Source organism: Spinacia oleracea, chromosome 5 (genome assembly GCF_020520425.1).
Source record: "Spinacia oleracea cultivar Varoflay chromosome 5, BTI_SOV_V1, whole genome shotgun sequence".
Classification (NCBI taxonomy): domain Eukaryota; kingdom Viridiplantae; phylum Streptophyta; class Magnoliopsida; order Caryophyllales; family Amaranthaceae; genus Spinacia; species Spinacia oleracea.
This window is the reverse complement of record NC_079491.1, coordinates 49,574,098-49,594,171: the sequence shown is the minus strand read 5'-3', so window position 1 is coordinate 49,594,171 and position 20,074 is coordinate 49,574,098. Positions and strand designations below refer to the sequence as shown.

The window sequence follows — 20,074 nt, the reverse complement described above, 5'->3', positions numbered from 1 at the left end:
GGCTATATTTATAGAAAAGAGTTTGTGGTAAGATAGAATTGCAGAGCTCTAATCCACAAAGAATTAGGAAAAAACACGTACCCAGGTAATTCCAGCGCCCAGGCCTGGGCGCCGAAGATTTCGGCGCCCAGAGCCAGGCGTTGAAAATAGGGTCTGGGCTGTTTTCTTAGTCAGATTCGGATTCCTGAAATCCGTAGTGTTTGAGACTTAATCGAGTCTTTTAGTGCGTATCAATTTCATGACGGAATGCGTCTGGGCCCGTTACGAACTCTAGGCTCGTTAGGATTTTAATTAATACGTAACTCTTATTTCCGAATCATATTAGGAATAGGATTCTCGCAGTTTTCTATCTCATTTAGGATTTATGTTGGAGTGCAACACCTAATTCTGACAGGTTTCTATCTTTTATGACTTGCCACTTTTAGAAGCTACCCTTTACAGTAGTTACTATTTTTAGCAGGTTTCCATAAATAGCAGGTTTCTATAAATAGCAGGTTTCGGGTGAAACGAGAAGGGTGATGGAGATTCGTTATTTTATAGGAGATGCGTTGTCAAGTGGAGATTTATGTTTTCATCATCGAACCTTCCCTTTCGGGAATGGGGACAAAAGTAGGTGTCTACAACGATCAATCGATCTGAATCAATATACACTACTACAAAAAAGGAAATAGAGAACTGTTGAAATAAGCTTTAGAGGACGCCTGAGGACCGTTCTCCTGCTAAGCGATCTCTATAGTTTAGAGGACGGTTGGGAAAGGCGTTCTATATACATATGAATAGAGTATGGTGGTCTTAATTAACCGTCCTCTATTCCCTTCATTAAATCAGAAAATACAGAAGGAATAGAGAACGGTTGAGACACTTAACTGTAATGTATTTATTAAAATAGAGGACAAGTGGCGTAGATAGGCGTACTATATTCCTCCTTTTTTGCATAAAGATAGAGGACGATTTTCTTAGATAACCGTCTTCTATTCCATCTTTTTTTATAAAAAAAAGAAAATATATATATATATATATATATATATATATTTGCAAAAACGAACATTTTATTTTATTTTATTTTGGGCGAGAAAATGGAGTTATATATATATATCAGTCAATCCTTCCTTGTCTATCATAATCAAGGTTAGCAAAAGTGGGGCTTTCTTCCATCCAAATCTTAATCTCTTCGAAAGAAAGAGCTGATTTGGCCATGGAATCAACAACCTTATTACAAATTCTACTGGCAAAAAGAAACCTACAACGCATAAACTTCTGAGCATAGCAGAGAATATCATCAACAAGAACTTGGACAAACGATCTCTCACTGTTGTCCCTCTGCAGTAGCTTCAGTAACGCAAGCGAGTCAATCAGTTTCAACCTCCAGGGAGCGGTAGCCTGCTTCATAAGCATACTCATGCCAAACCGTATTGCTTCAGCTACAGCTTGAAGAGCTGGTAGAGCAGCATCAATCCTCATGCCTGCAGCCATTAGCACGTCACCTACATTGTCTCCGAACACCATACCCAACCCTGTCATTCTCACTGATGTAGCAGCGTCTGTGTTTAGCTTGTATGGAGTAGTTAGCGGGGCCTTCCACCGGCTGCTAGTTTGCTCACTCACAGGAGAAGGGGCAAGCTCTTGCGTATTAGCTGCTTCATGTTCTTGAGCAGCTAGCATTGGGTCAGTATTAAGTTGAACTGGCAGCTTATATCTGATATCTGATGCTCACAAGATCGAAGACTGCAGTAACAAAGTGGCATAAAGACAACCAAGGTTTCGAAATAACCAAACTATCAAACATTTCTTACCTGAAAGCAGGTACTTTTAAGAGGCTGCAAGGCATGGAATGCATTTGCAAAAGCTGACAAAACCTGGAAAAAAAAACAGCCGTTCAGTAATATAAAACCATTTTATGTTGGTGAATAACTGTCCAAGATACTAAGCCAATTCTAACGCCTAACGCCCTTCCCATCAGATTTCAGTAATATCTCTACAGGATTCCATTAGCCAGGAAAAGGAGAACCATTTCTTTCCAATTGATCTCTTTACTGAGAATGAGAATGAGAATAAGAATAACAATACTTCAATTAACAACACACCTGAATTAGCTGGGGAAAATCGAAACACAAATGTTAAATACTTCGTATTGAAAACACTATATAGGTGCAACCCTAAGAACCTTGGGAACTGGGATATCATTGTGGTGAAGTATAACACTGACACACTACTATCAGGAACACATATATTTGCCTTGATATATAACAAGCATAATATCATCAAACACTTTCAAAGAAAATAAAAAATATAAAAAGGATAGGAATGGAGCAACATCAACCTGACTTCTTTTTATCCAGTCATAGGGATCATATTTTAAGAGTTCAAAAGTTGGCATGTCTATGCCAACGGAATCAGCAACGCGTGATATGGATGGAGGCACATCTTCACATCCAGTGAATATTGAACGCATGCTGACCTGCATATTGAAGTTATAACAAGGAATCAGATCTGATATTTTTGAGTGACATCTATAGAAGTGTATCATTCTAGATTTGAAATTGGAAACGTAAGCGATGAACCAAAGACTGTAAGAGTATTGAACAGCTAACATCACAACTCTCAATTGCATTTGACATGTATATCATTTCATAGAAGGCTATGTGCATGCCACTATCAAATAAGGAAAATCTTTTGTTATCAGATTCACCAACCATAAAACTTTAACTACAGCAAAAAACTCTTGAATGGCACAGAGCACGGGCACACAGTAGTATCATTTACCATACCATACATACTATGGAGTAAGTTGTATTGTCAGAATGTCAGCAACTCCCACTTCGACAGAATTGTAGCTATCCAAATTTGGTCATCATCATGAGACCAAAAAGACAATATATCTCTTTGGAAATTTCCAGGACACGATAGGATATGCTTTATATTCTGTTATTGGTCTTCATGACAAAATTATACTTGAACAATTTAGCAGAGCATGGGGCATGTCCCCCCCCACCAAAACGCACGCGCGCGCACACACACACACACACACACAAATCAAACACTTAACTGGACAGTCCAAGGAAAGTTATTCAAAGGCACTTCCTCAATCATGTATCACCATAATAATCTGCTTACACAATTTTTATGGTAGCCTTAGACCAGGGAATTAATATAGGTTCTAAACAAAAGAGGTTCCTCCAATCAAGGAGGCAGTGCAAAAGAAACTGACTTTAAAACCCTGTTTCATTTTATTTTTATGCCTAAGGTCAGAGCCAGAATCCAAATCGCATAGACAGCCGCGATTCCTTCTCTGATCAAAATTAATTTTGGGTTCAGTATTCAGTATTCAGCTAAATACACAAGTACAGGTGTTCTATACTACCATAGAAGCATTCACACTAACGCTATCTGTGAGGGGGTCGAAAAAGCGCGAGGCTAATGCGTGACCTGTCCCTCGTGGGTGTGACGATTCTTTTTATTCAATCAAGTGTAATTGGATTCCCTGTGAGTATACACCCAAATGACTAGTAATATAGGAGTCGCCATTCAGTTTTTAACGACAATGAGAAAAACTGACAAAACCCGGTTATCGTGACATAAAGGGAGTGCAATTATGTTTGACCACGACGGCCGTAGGTTCCCTTGTGATCCCTGGTGTGGGGATCTCTCAATATACACCCGCAAGGTAGAGATTGAGGGTTCGGGGGACTGTAACTACCGAGAGGAGTAATTCGCTCGTCGATAACTCCAGAGGCAGGATATCCTTACTAGCTCAGCATAAATAATTGAAGGGACATGCGTTAACTATTGAACTAATCTGAATTGATTTTAGCAATATGCAACATATAATACTAATTCGATCGTGATCATCTGATTTAAATAACATTAAGGGACCTAGCATGATAATCTGATTTCCCAAAAATATTATATTTGTTAGGCGTGATAGAATAATCATATTAGATTAGTTTAACAGTTCATAAAAAGGGTGAGGAAAGCGGTTAAATCATCGAAAAGGGACACATTACGACGCACCCTTGAGAGGTGCGTCACGGTTCTCAGAAAACTAACCACTTTGACTTTGCTATTTCTCCTTTTTAATTAACGAATCTCAATTATGGGACAGGATACGTTCTGTTCGATTTATGGATCGATTGCGACAGAACGCGTGAACAGTTTCGCAGCGAGAGGCTTAGGCTAGGGGTTTAGAGTCAATACTCAGAATATATTATGTGTTGTTGTGTGTTGTTTCACGTCGAAACTAGGGGCCTATTTATAGGGATGAGTTCGTGGAAAGATAGAATTGCAGAGTTCTAATCCGCAAAGAGTTAGGAAAAAACACGTACCCAGGTACTTTCAGCGCCCAGCCCTGGGCGCCGAAGATTTCGGCGCCCAGAGCCAGGCGTTGAAAATAGGATCTGGGCAGTTTTGTTTAGTCAGATTCGGATTCCTAAAATCCGTAGAGTTTGAGATAAATTCGAGTCTTTTAGCGCGTATCAATTTCTTGACGGAATGCGTCTGGGCCCGTTACGAACTCTAGGCTCGTTAGGATTTTAATTAATACGTAACTCTTATTTCCGAATCCTATTAGGAATAGGATTCTCGCGGTTTTCTATCTCATTTAGGATTTATGTTGGAGTGCAACACCTAATTCTGACAGGTTTCTATCTTTTATGATTTGCCACTTTTAGAAGCTACCTTTTACGGCAGTTACTATTTTTAACAGGTTTCCATAAATAGCAGGTTTCGGGTGAAATGAAATGGGGAATCGAGATTCGTTTATTTTATAGGAGATGCGTTGTCAAGTGGAGTTTTTATGCTTTCATCATCGAACCTTTCCCTTGCGGGAACGGGGACAAAAGTAGGTGTCTACACTATCAGCACGCAAATGATAAGGAATAGTGTAATCAATGATGTGAGTAACAACAGTATACACATAGGGTATCATAATTCATAGTGGATCTAAGAGAAAAACGGTTCAAGGAAAGGATGGTGAAAGAAACATACTTCCAGGAAAATAATCACATAAGTCAAGGTTTTGAGTTCACTGTCCCTCATCAGAGTCCTCGTAGTCATCGTGTTCATCCATACTGACAGAATTTGCACCAAAACTTAAAAGAGCTTCCGAAAAGGAGTCCTAGATAACAACAACAACAACAACAATAAGTTTACCTTTTCCTGTATGCTATGTATTTCCTTGCAGGAAATCTGTATGTAACAAAGCCAGTTCCGGTGCTTCTCTTTTTTGGTCACGTGCTCATTGGTTCGTTTGCGCTTTTGTTCTAACAGGTACTGTTGGCTTCTATGCATGTTTCTGTTTTACTAGACTCATATACTCATCCTTGAAGATTGATTGATTTGTAAGGGTATGGTAGAGGCATTGAAGATTTCAACTGAACACTGGTTCTGCTGCAACAATGCCAGCGATTGAATCAGGAAAGGCTTACTTTTTTGGCCTTTTTCAGTTTGCTTATTTTTGCTGGCAGTGCACACTGTATTAACTTCATGCCTAGCAAAAATAGTTTTATTTTTTAAAAATTAAAATCTTGAACACAGTGCTAATATATGTTGTATCTCATTTTTCTACTCTAATTTTTATTCTTAATACAATAACTTTCAAAATAATTTATACAATTTAATAACAATATACAACTCCCTGATAACCCCCTGCTACCAAACTGAGAATTTTAATCAGTTTAGCTAGACCTTAGTGCAGCAAATTCATTCGGCTATAATTCAACAAGCAGCAATAATTTGATTAAATTGATTCGACCTAATATTTAATACATACAAGGAGGTCACAATAAGAATTCTGTTAAGAAATACACTGCAGCAGATATTATTGTGATTGATCGTGATTGAAGCCTAAACCATTTAAACAATTTCTTGCTCTTTTTTATTTTGATAATTAACAAACTGAATTCTTTAATCATACATTACAATTAGATAATTACAAATATTCATAATCCCTAGGTTATAGGTTGAATAAAATCGTATGAAATACATAATTAAGCACACTAACCGTGAAATTTATGGCAGCAGTGGGGAAACCGGGTTTTACCGGAGGTTGGGAGGCGGACGGAGAGAGGTCCAATGGTGCGGCGGCGCAGAGTGAGGAGCAGTGGTGCAGAGCGGCAGTTCAGAGTTTTGCGGGTTATCTTGCGATCAGAGTTTGGAGTGGTTTCTGCGAGTTTTACCGGAGTTTGGGAGGAGGCTGGAAAGAGGTGAGTGAGAAGCGGCGGTGAAGAGGCGGTCCAGAGGTTTTGCGGTTTTCTTGTGAGCAGAGTTGGAGTTGTTTCCTGAGGGTTCTATGAATTGCGCTCCTAACCTCCTTACCGCCGCCTAACTCATAAAACTTTAATTGCTTTGGTATTTTTTTTATTTTTTAAAAAATAATTGATTTGCGGGTTAAATTAAGGTTTATTTTTAATTTTATTGTGAAATAGTTTTGTAAAAGAATACAAAACTGTTATCTTGAAAACAGTTTTATATTTCATTAAGTATTTTATATTTTACATTTTTTTTATTATTATGGTAAAGAATATAAGACGGTCAGGTAAGGTAGCCATCCTCTATTCTTTTTTTCACACAACTGTTATGAGAGAAATGCGTTCTCTATACACCTAGACAACGCTTAACAAACTTAACCGTCCTCTATTCAGCGTTTTTTATTCCCTATTTTGTAGTAGTGATATATACTTATAAAATAATCTAGTGTTCCCAACCAACATGTTTGCACCAATCATTCATACTAACATGTTATAATTCTCATAACGAAATATATGTTCAACATGTCCATCCAATAATATTAAACATGTAAATTTCAACATAAATCAAGTTCATCGACAAATTCAACATGGTTTCAATAATAACACACAACTCCAAGCACACAGGTATGTACGTACCTTGTGTAAACAAACTGATACGTCACTTTAACACTTTCAAAGATCGCCTAAAGAGAATTCTCCGCCTAAAACAACCAACAAATAATCCCAATGAATCTCTAATCATTCGCAACCACAATAAAGCATTCTAAATGCATCCTAAACATATTTAGAACTTTTCCCAATATCAAAACTTGAATATTTGATTTCCTAGCATCATAATTATTGAATTAGTGATTGAAATTCGTTGAAAACTCTTTGCAAACACCATACTTTAATTTTCAGCAATATAAACTATTTTGAAACTTCCCCAACACCAAATTAACATGCTTAGAATCATAACAATCATAACTTTGATAATTCACAGTCATCCTACCATGATTTAAATCATTAAAAACCTTAAAATTCATACTTCAATAATTAAAACCATTATTTTAATTAAATCGTATAATCTGAAAATTAATAATTTTATTATGTAGTACATATAATTAGAAATCTATATTTAAACCATAAAAACTATAAATGTACTTCATGAAAACATAATTTAAATTGACAAAACATAATTAAAATCCAAACTTAAACATGATTAATAAATCTGAAATAAACTAATTTATAATATCAACAGATAATCTGAATTCTAAATACATCATCAAAACTTAATAATTTAAATCATGAAAATTAACATTAATTAATTTATTAAAAGATAAATAATAATTTAAATAAAATGAAGGGGATGAAATAACAAAAAGAACAAGAAGGTACTGCTGGCCGGCGGCAATGGCAGCGCGGCAGCGGCGAGGGTGGTCGGCACACGGCGGTGCGTGGTGGCAGCGAGGTGGTGCGGCTGTGCAAGCAAGAAAGAGGAGGAGGGAAAGAAACGAATAATCGTGAGAAAAAGAAAAACGGATGAGAAAGAAAATAAAAACGAAAGAGAAACAAAAGGAGACTACCGTGCACGAGCCGGTGGTTGGGATCTGCGCGGCGGCTGCGCTGGTGGTTGCGCCGACGACGAGGAAAGCTCACGGAGCTTCTGTGGTTGTTGCGTGAAAACCGAACACGGTTAAGGAAGAACGAAGGAGAAAAGGGAAACGAAAGAGAAAGGGAGAACGAAGGATTACCGGCGGTAATGGGTAGAACGCCGACGTCGGTGGTTGCAGGTTGTGGTGCGGCGGCGGTAAGGCGGAGAGACAACAAGGAGTTTGAGGGTTGAAGGTGTTCACGTGAAATAGAAAAGGGAGTTTTGGGGTTTTTATTTTGGTCTTTTCCCATGTGGGATAGGATTAGGATTTGTGTTTTAGTGTTTGAGTCAAACCTAATAGGATTGTTTTTCCGAATTCAACGAGTTTTCCTAATTCAAATTCTTTTCAACATAAAATTCTAAAATTATTCTTGATTGCACAAACCGTTAAAATATTTAGAATATATTTAAATAAAATTAAATATACATTAAATATATAAATATAATAAGGTTCAAAAATCGTTAAATATTTAGAACGTACTTAAAATAAAATAAATATACGTTAAATATATATTTATTACTAAATTCATAAATTCTATTTAAATATAAATAATATACGTTAAAATATATTAATAAAATTTATAAATTTACGGGGGATTACAACATAGCTCATCCAAGGCAACTGATTTGACACCAGATGGCATCACCTTTGGTGCCCCCATTTGATGAGTTGTCGTGGCCCTCATCCCCTTCCTTTCGTTTTTTGCGCAGTAAACTGGGATTGTGTAATGGGGACATTGCATCAATCTATCTGGGGGATGAGTACTTCACTATCCATTTATCGCTTTTAGTAGTATAAATTTTCAATTTTTCTACTTTCCTTTGTGTGCTTTTAGTATAATTTTTCCTTTGAGTGTGTGTTTTAGTGTAGTTTTTGGCATTGGAGAGGTGAGAAGAGGGAATTACGTTGTTTGGGTGTTTAATAGTGTGCAGGTCTAATACTCCAAGTTCGAAAAAGTGAAATTAAAGCTGAAACGGAGTACCCTGTAAATCGCCCGATCCGGACCGGGCGAGGTGCGCCCGATCGGGCGCGTGTCGAAATGTGGAAAACAGCTGAATTTTGCCCGACCGGGAGAAATTTGCCCGATCGGCCCGTATGTCGAGTAAGATGCCCGATCGGGCGAGAGTCCGCCCGATCGGGTGAGTGTTGATGATGTCACCAAGGAGTCAAGAGGCATAATATGGTCAAAGAAGAAGTTCTGAAGGCGGTTCGCAAATCGCCCGATCCGGATCGGGCGAGGTGCGCCCGATCGGGCGCGCACAGATTGTTCCTGAAGTTTATTATTTCGCCCGATCGGGCGAACTGATTCCCGATCGGGCGACGTGGGAATTCAGCAAATAAGTCACGAAATCCCTCATATCCTTCACTCTCATCTTCTTCTTCAACCAAATTTCTCTCTCTTCCTCCATTAAACCCCAAGCTTCAAAAATCTTCCAACCCTCATATCTCACTCATTTCTTCACCAAATTCAACACACCATACATCAAAATCTTCCTCTCATCATCCTCTACAACCTTCACCCAATTAATTTCAGATTTTTCCAATCCCCGCAAAATCCCCAAATTTCACCCAAAAACCTCAAAAACTCCAAAAAATCAGATTTTCACAAATGGCTAGTCGACCTAAAAGAAATTGCACCATCCAAGAAAGGAACCAACAAGAGGCTTCTACAAGCCGAGCTCGTGAGCCGACCACCACCACCGCCGCCCTAGTTCGAAGCTGACCGGGATTTTCCGGAAATTATCTTTACTACGGAGTGGCAACGGGATCGGTTCTTCCACCTCAAAAAGAGGGAGGTAATTCATACCCGTTTTATCTGTCAAACGAGTTTTTTCTGGTGTTGGTATGAAGAATATGTATAGCATGTTGCGTCTTACTTTTAGGCGATTGACTTTGGAGTTTTTGAGTTCTTTGCATTTGCGTAAAAATGGTTATAGGGATGTGTCTTCTGTTCATTTTCGTTTGATGAACCGTGATGTACATTTGAGTATTGAGGACTTTGGTAGGATTTTTTGTTTGTCCACTACCCCCAGTAGGAAGCCTGGTAATGCCCATAACAATAGTGAAATGTGGGGAAAGCTGACCGGAAATAGTGATCCCGGTAGTATGCAACACTTGCATGCTTCCAAGATTCAACACCATGTCCCTATTGTATTTTACAGGTTCCTGGGATTCACCATTTTTGGAAGGGAGGAATCTTAGGAGTACGGAGTTGGAGATTTTGGGTGGTTATGTTCTAGAGGGGGAGGAGAGGTATACAATGAACTTGGCCCATCATGTGGCTTCCCACCTTTACTCAATAGCCACTAGCTCGCACACCACCCGCATCACCATTGGTGGGTTGATCACCCACATTGCTATGGCCACGGTGAACTTTGTAGAGGCCAACCAGACACCGGTTTTGGGTAGCAACCTGCTAGACTTGGCCTATTTTGCTGGGCTTCGCCGCTTGCAGGGTGAGCATGGGTTGTTTCGCCCGGGTGCCATGTATTGGATGTTCGAGGGGAACAGGCTTTTCACCTTGCCTGACCCTCAGGGCCGCACCCGTTTCAGACCCGGCCAGGCTCACTATTTGTATGTTAGGGTTGAGCAAGATCAGGAGCCTGAGCCCCAGCCCGACCCAAAGCCAGAGCCCCACCAGTTTCAGCCCGAGCCTCGCACCTACTTTAGGAGGGGGCGTCGTGGGGATGAGGGGAGGCCACAGGGTGGCCCGACACCAGAGGAGGAGCAACGCTCCATTCATGAGCGGTTGGACAGGCTTGATATCGGTTTTCATGACTTTGCGAGTGATCACCAAAGAGCCATGTTCCCTACTTATGATCAGTATGCCAGGCAGGGCTATATTCCTCAGGATGCCCAACACCCTTCCTGGTTTACCTATCCCGCGGAGGGATATGGAGCTCCCGGTGCCATGGGCACTTTCACACCCACCCACTACTACGGTGGGTATGGAGCGGCCCCTAGTGGTCATGGTGGTCGCGGTGGTGATGATGGTGACGATGGTCAAGGCCATCAATGATGCTGAGGATGATAGAGATGGTTCGATACCCCTTGAGCCAATGAGGACATTGTCTGATTTAGCTTGGGGGGTGTTCACTTACCTGTACATATTAGGTATTTTTTCTTTTCATTTTTGCATTTACTTATTTTGGTGTGTTATTGTTGTAATCCCCCGTAATTTTATATATTTTGTTTATATATTTTAACGTATATTAATACATTTAAATATAATTTACGGATTTCAGAAATGAATGTGTAATTAAAATATAATTATTTTATTTCATTGTGAATAATTTTAATGATTTATGAAATCAAAATGTATTTTTGAATTTTACGTTAAAACGAATTCGAATTTCGAAATCACGTTCGATTGAAATTAGCAAGCAATCCTAACCATTTCGGATTCAATAACCTAAACCCTACTCCTAGCCCAATTGGGTAAAGCCCAAACCAACAAATACTCCCTCCCCTTTTCTAATGCACGTGAACCCAAAGAAACAAAAAAAAAAGAGAAAACCTCCTCTTGCTCCTTCACTGTTCACGTATCAAGCACCAAACCCTCAACACCCTCCTCCTTGCTGCCGCTGCTCACGCCGCCGGACCCACCAGCACGTCACCGGCATCCCGTCGCCACTGGTAACGCTCACCTCCTCTCTTGTCGCTCTCTTTCTCATTATTTCTCTTTCTCTTGTTCGTTTTCTTGATCTCCTCCTCAACCGGTTCTTGTTCTCGCACAGCACCACCACCACGCTGAGCGCTCGTGGTTCTGCAATAACCGCCGTCCTCGTCGTCCACCCTTGCACGGTAGATTCCTCCTCCTTATTTCCGTTCTCCCGTCGTGTTTTTCCTTTCTTTCGTTTCCTTTTCGTGGCTCTCAAACCATGCTTTGATTGTTTTGCCAGCAACACCACCTCGCCGCACCGCCGCGTGCCGCCCAGCCTTCCTCGCCGCACCGCCGCGTGCCGCCCAGCCTTCCTCGTCGCCGGCAGTTCTCCCCCTTCCCTTATTCGGTTAAACCCTTAAACCCTAGACTAATTGAATGTCTTAATTATATATTTTTAACTTAAATTATGATTCTTGAATTTAGATTATAAGTCTCATGATTTAATTTGCAAATTTCAGATTTTTACACGTGCGTAATTGAAATATTAATTTTCAGATTCGTATATTATAATTTAAACAATATTATTTTATTTTCAGATTATATAAATGCATTGAAATATTAGTTTTTTTGATTGATTAAAGTATGAAATTCAAGGTTTTTATGATTTTAAATCATGGTAGGTTGAGTATGGATTATTAAATTTGTTGTTTCAATGTACTAGGGACGTAGATTGACCATGGTGAAGCTTTTAAATAAATCTATATTGCGGAAAATTTAAAGTACGATGTTTGCAAAAGTTTTCAACGAATTTCAATAACTAATTCAACAATTATGATTCTAAGAAATCAAATGTTTAAGTTTTGATATTGGGGAAAGTTCTAAATATGCTTAGGATGCAATTAGAATGCTTTATTATGGTTGTCAATGATCAGAAATTGATTGAGATTATTTATTGGTTGCTTTAGGCGGAGAATTCTCTTTAGGCGACTTTTGAAAGTGTTAAAGTGGCCTATCAGTTTGTTTACACAAGGTACGTACATACCTGTGTGCTTGGAATGTGTGCTAATTGTTGAAACCATGTGTATTATTGATGAACCTGGTTATGTTAATGTTGTTGATGAACTTAGTCGGGTTGAAACTGCATGTTTGATACTGTTGGATGAACATATTAAACCTTTATTGCATTTTGAGGATTATAACATGTTAGTATGGAAGATTGATGCAAACATGTTTGATTGGGAACACTAGATTGTTTAGTATATAATTCAGATCAGTTAATTGTTGTTCCTTTTTAGCTTTTCACTACTTTATGAGGGCGGACCTCATTTAGTAAGTTGAAACCTTATACCCATATTCAGGGGTTGATTAGTATTAAAGAAAAGATTGGAGTTAATTGGAATGAGTCTTGTTAGATGCCTTTGTGATCACTTACTCAATTCCAAGATAAAAATAGTTATAAATAAATGTAAGTTGCATGCCTTATGTGATTGTTGAGTCATAACAGGGTGTCAATTTGTAAATCATGTAAAGTGAAACTGAGTAGCAATAGCTTTAGACTGTGCACGTCTAAAGTGACGGACAAACAGGAGTTGGGGTTCATGGTGGTAGCCCATGGCCTTTCATTCGGACCGGATTGATCACCGCGTCCTATTTTCAGTCAAACGTTCCTCGATATCGCAGGTCACTGAGGTTACGGAGTCGCGCCCGTACCTCGCCTAGCTAGAAAACTCGGTCCATTGCCTATTTAAATTAAAATAATGTTATTGTTATAAAAAGTCTAGTCCAGTCTAGCCTAGTCTAGTTAAGTATGGTCGTTAGATTATCATGCTTTGTTTGCCCTTAATTATGTTTAATAGTATCATGTTAGGATTATTATTGCTTTAGTATGTAGTACTCAGCTTTGCTGATTACGTGCTTGTTTGTGTGTGTTGATCATGGCTATGCCTTATTGATCCTGTGATGACCCATTTCTGGTGAGCAGTCTCTAGGGATCAATAAGCATTGCCCATCTACAGGTTTGAAGATGATGCATCATTGGGATCGGGATTAAAGAGCTTGTAGTTCTATTTGTTTAATTAAGTGATTCAATTTGTTAACTTGGATTTGAAACTTGTCGTACTATTCGTATTTCCTTATTTCAGTTGATTGTTTTGGACCTAATATGTAATAGATTAATTATGAACCCAAAAGTTAGTTTTATGTTTTCCGCTGCAAAATTCTGAATAAGCCGTACGTTTTTACACGGGCGATAATACTTTGATAATTTCCTACAGTTATATTTAAAAAGAAGTTATTTTAGAAAATGGGAATTGTCGGGGTGTTACAAAGTGGTATTTTTGAGCTAAAGGTTTTACTGAGATTTCGTGTCTACCTTTTATATCTTAGGCGCCTAACCAACTAATTAGTTACGTAAAAGTAATTTCGCACTAGTGAATAAATTTAAAGTTATTAGCTAGAAACGTTTGAACTTATTTTAATATTGACTCTTGAATCGTGCTTCGAAATACGTTTTGGTTATGCGAATTAATGTATTTCGATTCTTTTGAGATTCAAATTAATATTTCGAAAAAAAAAAAAAAAAAAAAAAAAAAAAAAAATATTTTAATTATTTATCGTTTCATAATTATTCTTCTAATCCATCCAATTCTTATAAATCATTCTTGTTTATTCTTTTATGCTTCAATGTTTGATATACTATGATTATTTTGAGAGTTGGGTAGTATAGGAAAGGGCATATAGAATAGAATCATTGTGTCTGCATTATGTTTACTTGATTGTAATTTCTCTACCTGCTAACTGTCGTGTCTTTCCTATGCTTTGCGATTGATATACATTCCTACTCATTGTGTATTGTGGGATCATACGGTAAGTGAGAGTACTAATTACTAACATAGAAACTATGTTTAATTGTTATAGATCTCTAATCATGTCTGGCATGGAAGGAAATAGAATAGGGAGCAACTCTAACCCTATTATTCTAAGCGATGATGAAAATGAAATGGATTACGAGTCTGACATTAACAGTTACACCAGCCATGAACTTGTTCTGCGTCGAGTTTTAAGAGCAGGAGAACCTGATAGTGATGATGAAGCCCTTCGTGAATTTGATCGTGCTAGAGGGCAAACTAGGGTCGATATTTATCAAGCTGTTTTGAGACCTGAAAGCGATTCGGAGCCTGAGTTTGAGCATGAATTTGGGTTTGAGTTCGAACAAGAATTTGAGTTTGAGTTTGAACATGAATTGGAGGTTGAACCTGAGTTTGAGTTTGAGCCCGAACATGAGCCTGAGCCTGAGCCAGAGGAAGCTAATCACCAACTTCAAGGTCTACGAAGATCCTCTAGGCCAAGAAAAGAAGCTTATTATTTTGATATGGATGACGATGATGAACTTAAATATGAGTTATTCACCCTAGAAGGTTATAGCGAATCAAAGGACAAGTCTGATGACGTTTCCCTTTAGCTTTGCTTACATATTTAGTTGTGTGTGAGAAAAATGTTGGACAATCCGCCCAACCATAGTTTATGTTATATCGTAGAACCTTTTTACGTCATTTTGAGAACAGGTGTGTGTTAATATTTAGGACTGTTATTGACATTCTTCTGAGGAATAAAAGTTAGACTAGTGACTATCTAAAGGATCAAAATCTTACGGGCACGCAAGGGGAATGTTTTCTTCTGTTATTCTAACTTATTATTCGTGATGATTGAAGTTATTCCTCGTCTCTCAGTTGAATATTTTGCATGATTGTTCATTTCGTGTGCATTTTGAATGTTAATGTGATATTGCATTGCTAGAGGATAATGTAAGTAAAGTTTCGAACTTGAACTAGAGCATATTAATTTCAGGTCGCGCTCTAGGATGGCCAATAATAGTGACCTAGCTGCTGCTATTCGCCTCTTGGCGGAAAAACTAAACCAGGAAAGAACTGAGCGTCCCGATTCTGCAGGGGACATGTTTGAAAGGCTTGCGAAAGTTAAGCCACCATACTTTAAGGGGCAGGCAGACCCCACCTTCCTTGAAAACTGGATCAGGGAATTTGAGAAACTATTTGGGGCGGTGAACTGTCCTGAGCATATGAAAGTAGGCCAAGCTGTCCTCTACCTGAAAGATGAGGCCGACCTTTGGTGGAGGGAAAATGGGACTAGACTAAGTGCGGCTGAGGGATTCAATTGGGATTCTTTTATTGTTGCTTTGAGGGGGAAGTTTTATCCTCCTTTTATGAGGAAGCAGAAAGCCCAGGAATTTATCAACCTTAGAATGGGGAATATGACCATCGCTGAATACTACAGTAAGTTTATAGCTTTGTCGAGGTTTGCACCTGAGGTGGTAGCTACTGAAGAACTAAAGGCTCAGAGGTTTGAACAGGGGTTAACCGATGAAATCCAACTGGGATTAGGCGGGGAAACCTTTACGTCCTTAGACATTGTGTATGGAAGAGCTGCCCATATTTATGGCCTGCAGACCAGGAGGGACAAAAAGAACATTGTTGTTGGGGATAAAAGGAAAGAGTTTAATGCTGGGGGAAGTCAGGGGAACTTCAAAAGGAATAGAAATGGAAATGGGGTTGGTAATGGTAATGGTAACTTTCAGGGAAGGAATAACCAGGGGAATAACTACACCAACAAAAACCAGCCTATCAGAGTGCATCACTGTAAGATGTGCAACAACAATCACCCTGGGAAGGACTGTAAGGGGGAATTGGTGACTTGCAACTACTGTCGTAAGAAGGGGCATAGAGAGTATGAGTGCTTTACAAAGCAGAAGAGAGAGCAGAATGGTAGTGGGAGTAGTAACCAAGGGAAACCAGGGTTTAACCATTCGGGGAACCAAGGTTCGAAGCCTGCTGGGGCACCAAACAACCAGGCAAACTAAAACAAACCTGCCAATGGAAACAACAATAACAACAAGGCTCCCGGAAAGCTGTTCGTAATGAGTAGAAATGAAGCTGAACGTTCTGCAGACGTAGTTTCGGGTACTTTCTCTATCAACTCCTTACCTGTTAAAACATTGTTTGATTCAGGGGCAACATATTCTTTTATTTCGACCTCTATTGTTAAAAATTTAAAGTTAGTAGATTTTGAGGCAATTGATTTACCTGTTAGTATGCCTAATGGTGCAACAATAAGGTGTACGAAATTATTTAAGAACTTGCCTTTGAAAATAAAAGATTGCACTTTTCCGTCTAATTTGATAGAATTTAGTTTGGGGGACCTAGATGTGATTCTGGGGATGGATTGGTTAAGCTTATACAAGGCCAGGATAGACTGCGAGATTCAGAAAGTAAGCCTAAAGAACCCTACTGGGAAATCAATATCATATAGACGTTTCGGGAAGTCTGGGAACTTTGGGGTGATCTCCGCATTTCAAGTGAGGAAACTGGTCAATAAAGGGTGTGAACTATTTTTCTGTAGTGTCCAAGATGTGAGTAAGAAAGTTGGGGTAGAGATAGGGGATGTCCCAATCGTAAGAGAATTTGTAGATGTATTTCCGGATGAGATTCCGGGTATGCCACCGGCTAGAACCCTTGAATTTACCATAGAGTTAAATCCCGGAACTGCACCTATATCCAAAGCACCTTATAGGATGGCACCCCCAGAAATGAGTGAGTTAAAAATACAATTGCAGGACTTGTTCGACAAGGGGTACATTAGGCCTAGTGCATCACCGTGGGGAGCTCCAGTATTGTTTGTCAAAAAGAAAGATGGGAGTATGCGGCTATGTATTGATTATAGGGAGTTGAACAACGTAACAATCAAAAACAAATATCCTTTGCCTAGGATAGATGACCTGTTTGACCAGTTGAACGGGGCAAGTGTATTCTCAAAGATTGATTTGCGTTCGGGATATCACCAATTGAGGGTAGCTGAAAAAGACATTCCTAAGACTGCATTTAGGACTCGTTATGGCCATTATGAGTTTACAGTAATGCCTTTTGGGTTAACCAATGCACCCGCCATCTTTATGGACCTGATGAATAGGATTTTCCATGAGTTCCTAGATAAATTTGTGGTGGTATTCATTGATGATATTCTGATCTATTCGAGGAATGAAAAGGAACATGACGAACATTTGAGGGTTATCTTGGAGACGCTTAGGAAGAACCAGTTGTATGCAAAGTTCTCTAAGTGTGAATTCCGCCTGGAAAAGGTAGCATTTTTGGGACATTATGTGTCAAAGGAAGGAGTCTCTGTGGATCCTGCCAAGATTCAAGCCGTGAGTGAGTGGCCTACCCCGAAGAATGTGTCTGATATTCGGAGTTTCTTAGGTCTAGCTGGGTATTATAGGAGATTTGTGAGAGATTTCTCAAAGATAGCAAGACCCATGACCAACTTGATGAAGAAAGAATCAAAATTTGAGTGGAGCGAAAAATGTGAGGAAGCCTTCCAAATTCTCAAAGAGCGTTTAACCTCAGCACCTGTTTTAACCTTGCCTGATGGGAATGAAGGGTTCGAGGTATATAGTGATGCGTCGAAGAACGGGTTGGGGTGTGTATTACAGCAAAATGGGAAGGTGATTGCGTATGCGTCGCGTCAATTAAAACCATATGAGGCTAATTACCCTACCCACGATCTAGAGCTAGCTGCGATTGTTTTCGCTTTGAAAATTTGGAGACATTACCTCTATGGGGCAACATGTAAGATCTTCACAGACCACAAAAGCCTAAAATACATTTTCACCCAGAAAGATCTCAACATGAGACAAAGAAGATGGTTAGAGTTGATCAAGGACTATGATTTGAACATCCAGTACCATGAGGGGAAAGAAAACGTAGTTGCCGATGCATTGAGTAGAAAATCTAGCCATAGTATGAATGTCTTAGTAGTGCCTGAAGAGTTGTGTCGAGACATGCAGAGACTTAGCCTGGAAATAGTAAACCCTGGGGAAACCAAAGCAAAACTGAGCGCATTATCATTGGGGTTGTCTATATTCGAGGAGATTAGAGAAAGTCAAGCTGGGGATGAGTGCCTAGAGAGAATCAAAGAAAAGATGGGTCAAGGGAAAGAAGTGGATTTCAAGATTCATGAAGATGGTAGTTTGAGGTTCAAAGGGAGATGGTGCGTACCACAAAAGTGTGAAGAACTCAAGAGACGTCTTATGGATGAGGGGCATAATACTCCATATTCTGTGCACCCTGGGGGTGACAAGTTGTACAAAGACCTGAAGCAAATCTATTGGTGGCCTAATATGAAACGGGAAGTTGCCGAGTTTGTGTCTAGATGCCTAACCTGTCAGAAAGTCAAAATAGACCACAAAAGACCCATGGGGAAAGTTCAACCTTTAGAAGTGCCTGGATGGAAGTGGGATTCCATTTCGATGGATTTTGTTACTGCCTTGCCTAAATCAAAGAACGGAAATGATACCATTTGGGTTATTGTGGACCGTCTAACAAAATCAGCCGTGTTTATTCCGATTAAAGAGACATGGAAAAAGAAACAGCTCGCAAAGACTTACATTAAACATGTAGTGAGGTTGCATGGGGTCCCAACCGATATTATCTCAGACCGTGATTCAAGATTCCTCTCGAAATTTTGGCAAAAGGTCCAGTTGAACCTTGGGACAACTTTGAAAATGAGCACTGCTTTCCACCCTGCAACCGATGGTCAGACTGAGAGAACAAACCAGACTATGGAAGATATGTTGAGGGCTTGTGCGATTGACTTTAAGGGTAGTTGGGAAGACCATCTAGACTTGATCGAATTCTCATACAACAATAGCTACCATGCAAGCATTAAGATGGCACCTTTTGAGGCACTATATGGGAGAAAATGTAGAAGTCCCACCTGCTGGAATGATTTCAGTGAAAATATAGTCTTGGGAACGGAATTCATTGAGGAGACTGTCAAGAATGTAAAAATGATTCAGGCTAGAATTCAAGCTGCCCAGGATAGGCAAAAGAGTTATGCTGATCTGAAAAGAAGAGATGATGAATTTGCAGTAGGTGATAAAGTGTTCTTGAAAGTATCACCAACCAAGGGTGTGATGAGATTCGGGAAAAAGGGGAAGCTAAGTGCCAAGTATGTAGGCCCATATGAGATTCTGCAACGAATAGGGAAAGTAGCTTACAAGTTAGCCTTGCCAATGGAGTTCGAAAAGATGCACGACGTGTTTCACATTTCCCAACTAAAGCGCTATATCCCTGATGAGCGTCATATCTTAGAGCCTGAGAGAATCCAGATCGATAGTAGCCTCACATACGAAGAAAGGCCTGTGAAAATCCTTGATAGAAAAGTGCGTAGTACACGCAATAAGGACGTCAGCATAGTAAAAGTGCTTTGGTCAAACCACGAGTACGAAGAGGCAACGTGGGAAGCCGAAGCTGAAATGAAGATCAAGTATCCAGAGTTATTTCCTGAGGTGAGTTACGAGGGCGTAACTCGTTTTCTTTAAGGGGGGTAGAATGCGATAGAAATTCGCGCTTTTTACCTATTTTTATGGTATTTTTATGCATTTTATGCTTATTTTTAGCCACTTCTACATGTTGATGCAAGTAAATAGATTCTCCGCATAAGAAAATGTGTTCTTGAATATTACAAGTAACTCTTTGTTGGCAAAAGAGTGAACAAGAGTGGCACAAAGTGCTTCTACAATA

At 39.4% G+C, this 20,074-nt stretch overlaps 1 protein-coding gene and 1 long non-coding RNA gene across 13 annotated transcripts; one reads left to right on the top strand and one right to left on the bottom strand.

Moving 5' to 3' along the window:
* Positions 1-1,082: 1,082 nt before the first annotated feature.
* LOC130461075 (uncharacterized) lies at positions 1,083-6,335 on the bottom strand. Of its 12 annotated transcripts, XM_056828990.1 has the most exons (6): positions 5,999-6,334; positions 5,149-5,485; positions 4,984-5,066; positions 2,321-2,458; positions 1,794-1,856; positions 1,083-1,703 (listed from the first exon to the last, which is right to left on the bottom strand). In XM_056828990.1, the coding sequence occupies exons 3-6, from the start codon at positions 5,059-5,061 to the stop codon at positions 1,656-1,658; spliced, it is 327 nt and encodes a 108-aa protein (XP_056684968.1). In that variant the 5' UTR covers positions 5,062-5,066; positions 5,149-5,485; positions 5,999-6,334; the 3' UTR covers positions 1,083-1,655. The 12 variants fall into 12 exon arrangements, with proteins under 12 accessions (XP_056684968.1, XP_056684967.1, XP_056684965.1 ...); XM_056828989.1 differs by lacking the exon at positions 4,984-5,066 and having other exon boundaries at positions 1,083-1,725; positions 5,999-6,335; XM_056828987.1 differs by lacking the exon at positions 4,984-5,066 and having other exon boundaries at positions 5,999-6,335.
* A 4,745-nt stretch (positions 6,336-11,080) lies between these two features.
* LOC130461185 (uncharacterized) lies at positions 11,081-12,855 on the top strand. Its single transcript, XR_008921582.1, has 3 exons — positions 11,081-11,683; positions 11,782-11,889; positions 12,449-12,855. It is a non-coding gene; the product is annotated as an uncharacterized lncRNA (long non-coding RNA).
* Positions 12,856-20,074: the final 7,219 nt, after the last annotated feature.